Genomic DNA, 8328 nt, shown 5'->3' with positions numbered 1-8328 from the left:
ACATGTCCAGGCACGTCTTAAGTTTGCCAATGACCATTTGGATGATCCAGAGGAGTCATGGGAGAAAGTCATGTGGTCAGATGAGACCAAAATAGAACTTTTGGGTCATAATTCCACTAAAAGTGTTTGGAGGAAGAAGAATGATGAGTACCATCCCAAGAACACCATCCCTACTGTGAAGCATGGGGGTGGTATCATCATGCTTTGGGGGTGTTTTTCCTGCACATGGGACAGGGCGACTGCACTGTATTAAGGAGAGGATGACCGGGGCCATGTATTGCGAGATTTTGGGGAACAACCTCCTTCCCTCATTCAGAGCATTGAAGATGGGTCGAGGCTGGGTCTTCCAACATGACAATGACCCGAAGCACACAGCCAGGATAACCAAGGAGTGGCTCTGTAAGAAGCAAATCAAGGTTCTGGCGCGGCCTAGCCAGTCTCCAGACCTAAACCCAATAGAGAATCTTTGGAGGGAGCTCAAACTCCGTGTTTCTCAGCGACAGGCCAGAAACCTGACTGATCTAGAGAAGATCTGTGTGGAGGAATGGGCCAAAATCCCTCCTGCAGTGTGTGTAACCTGGTGAAAAACTACAGGAAACGTTTGACCTCTGTAATTGCAAACAAAGGCTTTTGTACCAAATATTAACTTTCTCAGGTGTTTAAATACTTATTTGCAGCTGTATCATACAAATAATAATAATAAAAAAAAATCATAATTGTGATTTCTGGATTTTTTTTTTTTTAGATTATGTCTCTCACAGTGGACATGCACCTACGATGACAATTTCATACCCCTCCATGATTTCTAAGTGGGAGAACTTGCAAAATAGCAGGGTGTTCAAATACTTATTTCTCACTGTAAATAAATAAAAGACAAAACTAATATCAAGACAAATAATAATGGCAAAAACATTTGAGTCCCCCTATTTTTAATTTTAAAAAAGCACACAAATTTAACTTCTGACCTGAAACATGACAAATAAACCAGCATCATGGCTTTATTTGAAATGAACTGTTTATCAAGGACTTTACAAAATCAAGTCTTAATTAGAAAAAGACAATGCATCAAAATCCATGATGGTCTCTATGAACACACAGGATCTCATCAATCATTTTAAGTTTCCTTCAGCTCATGGAGCCCAAAACACTGCATGTAAATATTTAACCAAAGTTACAGGATTTTAATTCATTCAAAAAATTCAATAGTTGTAGTTTTGTGTGGCTAACTGTACATATCTTCTAGTGGATTTCATGCCAATCACAAATACGATGTGTGGAAGAAAACAAACCCTGAAAACTGTATAAACAAGGGGTCAAAAGGCCCACCAAGAAAGAGAACAAAATAAAAAGGCTGTACATACAAATCTACCACATAAACTGCTTTAATGCCCAGGTGATTTAAGGGCAAAACATACACAAAGGTGTCAAAGCTTGCAGGAATTTAATCTTAATATTTAGCCAAAATTATTAAAAAGAGAAAGCTGGAAAACTGAAGCTTAAGGAATCACCGACGAGTAGGCATAAGAAGCTGTGTAGCTTGTACTGACTCAGGGAAAAGGTTGTGGTATGTTGGCAGAGGGACATATGCTGCTTTGATCATTTTACCTGTTTAAAAAAAAGAAAAAAGTAAAAAAAAAAAATTAAATAAGAATTACAGTGTCCAAAATGTTATTTACCATGTACTGAATTTGACATAGCACTTACCTCCAAACCAACGTCCATGTAGTGCACTAACAGCAGCCATTGCAGCAGGGATGCTTGGGCACTTTACATATACATTTCCCTATTTTATATATTTAAAAAAACAAAAACAAAAACAACAACTTATTTTGCCATTTTCAAAAATACCTTTAAATAAATTAAACATTAAACAAAGCCATAAGGCCATTACAGCATAAAAAACAAACATACATTATATATATAAGTATATGTTTATATATGTATATAAGTTTATAGTCAAGCAAATTGATTTTGGGGGAAAAATATTTTTTTAAACATATGCATTTTTAGAATCAAAATAATACTTGGCTCCAGTTTCTTCTAAACCTACTACTCTGATTAGTACTAAACACAGTTTAGAGAAAAGAAAACCAAAAACTGGAAGAAAATAACATTTCTAAATAATAAATGTGAATTTTTTTTGCCATTTAAAACAAACATATTTTGCATGAGATTAACATTGCTTGGTCATTCTCAAAATATCCCACCACTTACATCTGCCAAAGACTATACTTTTGCATATTAATCCTAAGTGCTAATATACCAATGAGGGCATGAATACATTTTATAAAGATCACATACCTCAGTAGATTTCTTGTCCACATATATATGAATCACTCCACCATGTTTGTTACATTCTTCAATCACATCATCTTGTATTTCAATATCCCACCCATGGTCATTCTCCCTATCAATAGGACAACATGGACATATTGAGCTTGACAGTAATGTCAGTATATATACATGTATACATTTTCAAATGTTGTCTATGACACTTACGAATTTGGATCAAACATGTTGGAAAGTTGGAAGCAGTGTGTGGCAATAGGCTGAGATGGTAGATTGAGAGGTTGATTTGTATTTTGTAGGTTGACATTGATATTGAAACTTAATCCAGGATTCATAGCCGCTAGAACAATGAGAAACAGAATATATAAAAAAATAAAAACAAAAAATGGAATACTAGTTGCATTAAACGGTTATTTATTTAAAAAAAATACCTGTAGCTGCTGCCATTGCCACCATGGAGTTGCTCATCTGAAGAGCCTGCTGTGCAGCAGGAGGAATTTGCAGACCAGTCCCTTCAAAAAAAACCCCCAAAAAAAACAAAGAAATGTTAATTCTCTCAGTCTTTGGCAGCTGTTCCTCAGTAACAATTAAAGGCATCAGAAAAGTTTACCTTCAGCCAGCCTGGCCATTAGCTGCAGCCTCCCAGTGGTGCCCAGGTCAATTCCAGTCCTTTCAAGTTCATCATTATCCAGGAAAGAGCTGGCAGTAGAGGCATCAGTGCGCTCAGTCACATGACCCACTTTCATTGGCCTGCCAGCCAATTCAAAGCCATTTAGCTGTTCTAAGGCTTTCTTTGCACACTCCGCATCAGAAAACTGAATAAAGACAAAAATAAATCAGCTACACAATTATTTTCACAGCTTTTAAAAATTTTTGAGCACTATCTTAAATAGAAACTGTGTTTTTACTCTTACGCACCGTGATAAAGCCATATCCTTTGGATCGTCCCGTTTCACTATCCATCATAAGCTGAATACTATCAATCTGTTTGGAAGACAAATGCAAAGAAAAGCAGTCAAATACAGATGTTTGATCAAATGACAGTACAAGCATAAAGCAAAGTAAGACAGATAAGCCATGAGCTACAGCCTTGAACAAATAAAGACTTCACCCGTCCAAATGGCTCAAATATCCCTCTGAGCATGTCCTCTGTAATGTTAAAATGCAGCGAGCCAACATACAGCCTCATAGGTCCAGCACTGCCTTTCTGAAGGTTGTTGGCCATTGCAGCTGCTCTGTTCTTTTCAGCCTAGAAAAGAGCAACAAGAACAAATACACTATCGTGGGGTAGATTTACAGGCATTCACATACAAATTGTACACTCATTTTCTCTCTAAAGATGTTTTGGGACAATTTCCATCGTTAAAAGCATTATACAAATAAAACCACAAATCTTATGTAATTATCTGCTGTATAACAATGCTTACCTGTGAAGCCTGAACTATGATTGGTACTCCGAGAAGCCTTTGGCCAGACAGACCAATTGCAAGTGGTACAGAGGTGGCATCCACAAATTCAATGTAGGCAATTCCCTTAGACCTTCTGGAGTTTCTGTCAGAGATCATTCTCACATCTCTCACCTATTAAATAAAGACATGTGTTAAAACCATACAAAAAAATTTCAGAATTTCGAGGAACTGGCTCACCAAAATGATGCTGAGCTACTGACTTTCCCCACAGCAGAGAAGAATTCTTCCAAATCCCGTGGCCGAATTCTGGCGGCAAGCTGCATGCAAAAAACTGTGCGGGCATCTCTTTCCTCTGGTGTGAGATTATCTATAGGCTGTCTGTAAAAGAAAAAATAATTACAGCAATCCTTCAGTAGACATCATTAAAGAAAATAAAAATAAAAAGCTGGAGCTTACCTGATAGGACTTTTATCTCGTCTAAAAGGGCTGCGACTCCTAGATTTTTTCCGGCTGCATGAAAGACATTCTGTTAGTATTTCTAACACAATTTTTCACCTTCGACTCATACACTGAACGGTCAACTACCCACGCACAACAAAAATAGTATCATAGAAACCTTAGTTTGATGACAGGCAGTGGGCCAGTCTTCCCCCTGGAACCACCATTAAATTTCAGGCCAGAACTGTGATTTAAAAACAAGGTTTATCTCAGCAGCGACTACTATCGGTCCACTGCTAATGGTAATCATGAAACTTTTAAGTTTAATTTGAGACACCAGGCAAAGTTTGATCATTTTACCATTTCATTGAGAGCCAAGCAGCCATAATTACATATTCGCACAAACAATTATGAAGAAAATGTGGTTTTGTGAGATTCACACAAAAGGTTTTTGAATAAATACACCTAAAAGAAAATCAGTAATAGAGAAACTGTAAAATCTAAACAAAAGGCAGACTACATACAAAGTTGTTTTGAAGCGTCCTCCACGCTCCCTGCTCCTGGAACGGCTGCGTCTCCTTTCTCGGCTCCGACTACGTTTCCTTTCCCGGCTCCGGCTCCTCTTTCGCTCACGGCTCTTCTCCCGGCTCCGGCTCTTTTTTCGGTCCCGGCTCTTGCTTCTCTTTTTCTCCCTGCTTCTGCTACGACTTCGGCTCTTCTTTTTCCTTTGTACATAAGTTTGTATATGTCAATTTGCACGTTAACTCCAATGTAATCTGCTGGTCATGACTGCAATTCTGCAGAAACACTTACAGCGATTTTCAATTTATTCCATTCAGGTCTCTAAAAGAATATATAAATTCTAATTCAGCACAATCACAATAATTATTTGTTTAAAATATGTAAAAAGAAGACAGACTTACTTCTTGCTCCGTTCTTCATGCCCATTGGAACTTATGGACTTGGTCTCATCCTAAGCAGGGTCGATAGAAGAACATCATGAGGAGGACGGCGTAACATTGCAAGTCGTAAGGATAAGGGGGAGTGGGAACAAAAAAGAATATAATATGGTCATTAAATATGTGTACTTTACAAAATTTGTGGAGGAGAGTGACAGAAAAGGGTCATTAGAACCACAAGGCTGCCGTTTTCTTCCTTCCTTACTAATGCTTATGCTGCGTATGTGGTACGGTGAGTAAGTCAAGAGCTAGTTCTATGCTGTAAATGTAGAAAATTGCATATTTAGTGATTTCCTTCTTAAAGCAGCCTGAAAGGTTCTGTACCAAGGCTATCTGTGCCTATAAGACCCAAAGTGGCAATGCTAGCAGCCAGCCACTAAGTGAGCTCCTGTGGTGGATGCCATTCCAGTGATCTTCACCCCATTTGCCTTCGTGGATTGTAAGAGTTCGATGCCACCTCTGTCACACATCTCGCCCTGAAGCAAACAGGGATTCACACGGCTTAGTAATATCGACTCCCGAAGAACATCTAAAGCTGAGATGTTCTTTAATCTACCTAACAATGTGCATGAGTGCCTTAAAACAATGTGGCCATTTGCATTCAGTAGAAAAGGTCTCTTTTGACTGAAAACTTTAATAGGCAAAAAGCCATCATTTTCTTTATCTGAGACCAATGAAATAGCCACACATTGGTATATGAAAGTCAACTGCATGCATAAATGCTAAATACAATGAATTTCCAGTTAATTACATCAATGAGTTAATTATAGGTTATGATGTACATCTTTGTTTATTTCCAATCCTGTCAAAAACATGGAGTGCATGGAATTGCTTGTATGGCATGTCTATACTTTTAACATAAAAGCCATAATGAAATTACTTAAGGCATGCAAATTAGAATTATCCTTCAATAGTGACTTTTAAGTTATACTCAATACCAAATGTAAGGGTAGGTGCTAAAATTACCATGCATACAAAAGTGTGAATAGTCTCCATGGACTTCATACCAGCACTTAAGTTCATGTGCATCCACTGATTTACTTTCTCGGCACCAAAAGAAAAACAAATCTAATCACCCTAAATATTTTCAACCATGGGTACCACAGTACATCAATATATGGGGCAATTACTACCTTCATTTTTTTGACAGTTCACACTGGAATTCATGGGAGTAGAGGTGAGATATAGGCATGTCTACAAAAAGAGATAGATGGGCATTTATTCATTGAAACCACTATCATATAAACAAAACACATGGTATATATCTGTACATAAACTAGCGAAAACATGGCGTAGACTGGATTGCACTTTCAATTACATGTAATAGTTTAGAATAAATAAAATACCCTATTTATTCGTGGCTAAATGAAAATACCCACCTTTTTAAAGGGCGCCTCAAGCATGGCTTCGATGTCAAAGTCGTCGGCCATGATGTCGGAGATCTGCGTATAAAAACAAACACACAATTATTGTACATATTTATAAATTACACTGACATCGTTCTCCTCCAAGACACAGTTTATAATCCGCGATCACAATATTTTTAATGCTCGAGTACAATGAAAGGTCAAAACTTTGTGGACAAATTTGGGAGCGCGGAAAACTCCGACATAACTTATAGCTATGCTATATATGGCTGACTAGCTAAGGTTTCTTCGACACGCACGCATGCAACTCAAATATACCACAAGGTCAAATTTTGTAAATTAGCAAACTAAATTGCATTATAAATGAACATTTCTTTGAATATTAGCCTAAAACATTACTCTGATCATATAAAAGCGATTTCCCAGACAAAAAATACGGCTTAGCAAGCTAGGCCTCGGTGCTAACTGCGATGTGGGCAACAGGCTAACAACTAACCAGGTAAGATTAGCAAAGAAAACAATGCAAATATGATATTTGGCTTATAAATTTTTGCTCATGTTCATAAATAATGTATTTACTGCTGACAAACCATTAATTAGTGGATTATCTTTATTTAATGTCAACGTCTCCGTTTTTCCGCCTTACCGTGTTACTGCGGCCTGCTAGATTCCCCGTTTAAACACAGCCTTCTTCACTATAGATCTCTTACAGTCTGATTTCTCCAATGCCAAAAGTGGGCAAAACGCGTATTATTTTTTATTTTTTACAACCGTTGCTTAAACAAATATTACAATTAATATAGAATTATGTGCTAGAATAGTATTCTGTGTCCGACTTCTCCGTCAGGCTGTGGCGTGCTGATGGCAAACTATTATGGCGCACGAAAGGTCCTTGTTGCATAAGATGCATTTCGGGATTGACCCACTAGAGGCGCTCACGATCACTGCGTCGGGGGCAGTTTCCTATCCACCGCTACTGTTTCGATTGGCTGGTGGACTCGCAGTCACGTACATTGGATATAAAAAGCCTACACAACCTTTGCAGTTTTTTTTTAAATATAAAGACAGAAATGACCACACACATGTCAGACATGTTACATCTTTAATTTGATCTTCCAACAAACATAAATAAATATTTAATAATTGGGAAACATTTAAATAAAAATCATCTTTAACACACTTATATAAGCACAAGTCTGCACACCCCTTCCAATTAATACTTTGTGGAAGCACAGTTTACCTTTATTACAGAATCAAGTCTTTGCATGGGCGTAAATCCCAATAATAATAAAAAAAAAATCGCACTCTCTATTGTGAAAAATATATTTATGTATACCTAAATAATTGTGTAAGTAGAAAAAAATGTAAAAGCAAAAAATGCATTTAGAAACAGTTGAGTTCCCCCTCCCCTTCTTCACAGTGGTTTGACCCACTGCCTGCTTTCCCAGTTCATCTCACCTGCTCTACACACACGAGTCAGGTGTGTGTCTGCTGCTCAATTAATGTTCAGCTCCATTAACTAGGGTATTTTATTCACTTTAAATAAAGCGATTCTGTAGATTAAAAACATATCTTTTTAGCAAAGCCTACACATAACACACATCACACACATCACATCACAACCTTGTGCTCCAGAATATATGATTACATGCACATTATCAACTCGTGCTGTTAATATCATGAACAGCAGCTACGCTAATTCCTCTCCACTGCTTCTCTTTCTCTCCCCATCCCGAGGCATCCTGAGGTTTGGCCAGCTCCAGTCACGTCCCACCTCGTGAAGATTATGGACCTATGGATGATCATGGAGAAGTAGATGCCGAGTGTTTAAAGGCGCTGGCATGGAGAAGCTGATGCTGGATCTAT

At 37.8% G+C, this 8328-nt stretch overlaps 1 protein-coding gene across 7 annotated transcripts; it reads right to left on the bottom strand.

The window, feature by feature from the left end:
* Positions 1-973: 973 nt before the first annotated feature.
* On the bottom strand, positions 974-7394 carry rbm39a (RNA binding motif protein 39a). Of its 7 annotated transcripts, none has more exons than XM_083534198.1 (17): positions 7109-7376; positions 6475-6537; positions 6229-6289; positions 5060-5109; positions 4661-4861; positions 4315-4380; positions 4155-4208; positions 3959-4076; positions 3717-3869; positions 3401-3538; positions 3208-3273; positions 2900-3104; positions 2721-2801; positions 2500-2629; positions 2302-2407; positions 1705-1783; positions 974-1605 (listed from the first exon to the last, which is right to left on the bottom strand). In XM_083534198.1, exons 3-17 carry the CDS (start codon positions 6232-6234, stop codon positions 1505-1507), a joined length of 1554 nt encoding a protein of 517 aa, XP_083390324.1. In that variant the 5' UTR covers positions 6235-6289; positions 6475-6537; positions 7109-7376; the 3' UTR covers positions 974-1504. The 7 variants fall into 7 exon arrangements, with proteins under 7 accessions (XP_083390324.1, XP_083390326.1, XP_083390322.1 ...); XM_083534200.1 differs by having other exon boundaries at positions 4315-4350; XM_083534196.1 differs by lacking the exon at positions 6229-6289 and having other exon boundaries at positions 7109-7394.
* Between the last annotated feature and the right edge of the window lie 934 nt (positions 7395-8328).

This window comes from Silurus aristotelis (assembly GCF_946808225.1).
Source record: "Silurus aristotelis genome assembly, chromosome: 28".
In the NCBI taxonomy this organism is placed as follows: domain Eukaryota; kingdom Metazoa; phylum Chordata; class Actinopteri; order Siluriformes; family Siluridae; genus Silurus; species Silurus aristotelis.
The sequence above is the reverse complement of the archived record's forward strand: the minus strand, read 5'-3'. Positions and strand labels throughout refer to the sequence as shown.

Excerpts from the sequence above, each read along its gene's own strand:
- rbm39a (XM_083534196.1), bottom strand. The coding sequence starts at position 6,525 with ATGGCCGACGACTTTGACATCGAAGCCATGCTTGAGGCGCCCTTTAAA. Across the intron at positions 4,077-4,154 it reads CGAGATAAAAGTCCTATCAG|ACAGCCTATAGATAATCTCA; the intron begins GTAAGCTCCAGC and ends TTTCTTTTACAG. Across the intron at positions 2,802-2,899 it reads AATGGCCAGGCTGGCTGAAG|GGACTGGTCTGCAAATTCCT; the intron begins GTAAACTTTTCT and ends TTTTTTTTGAAG.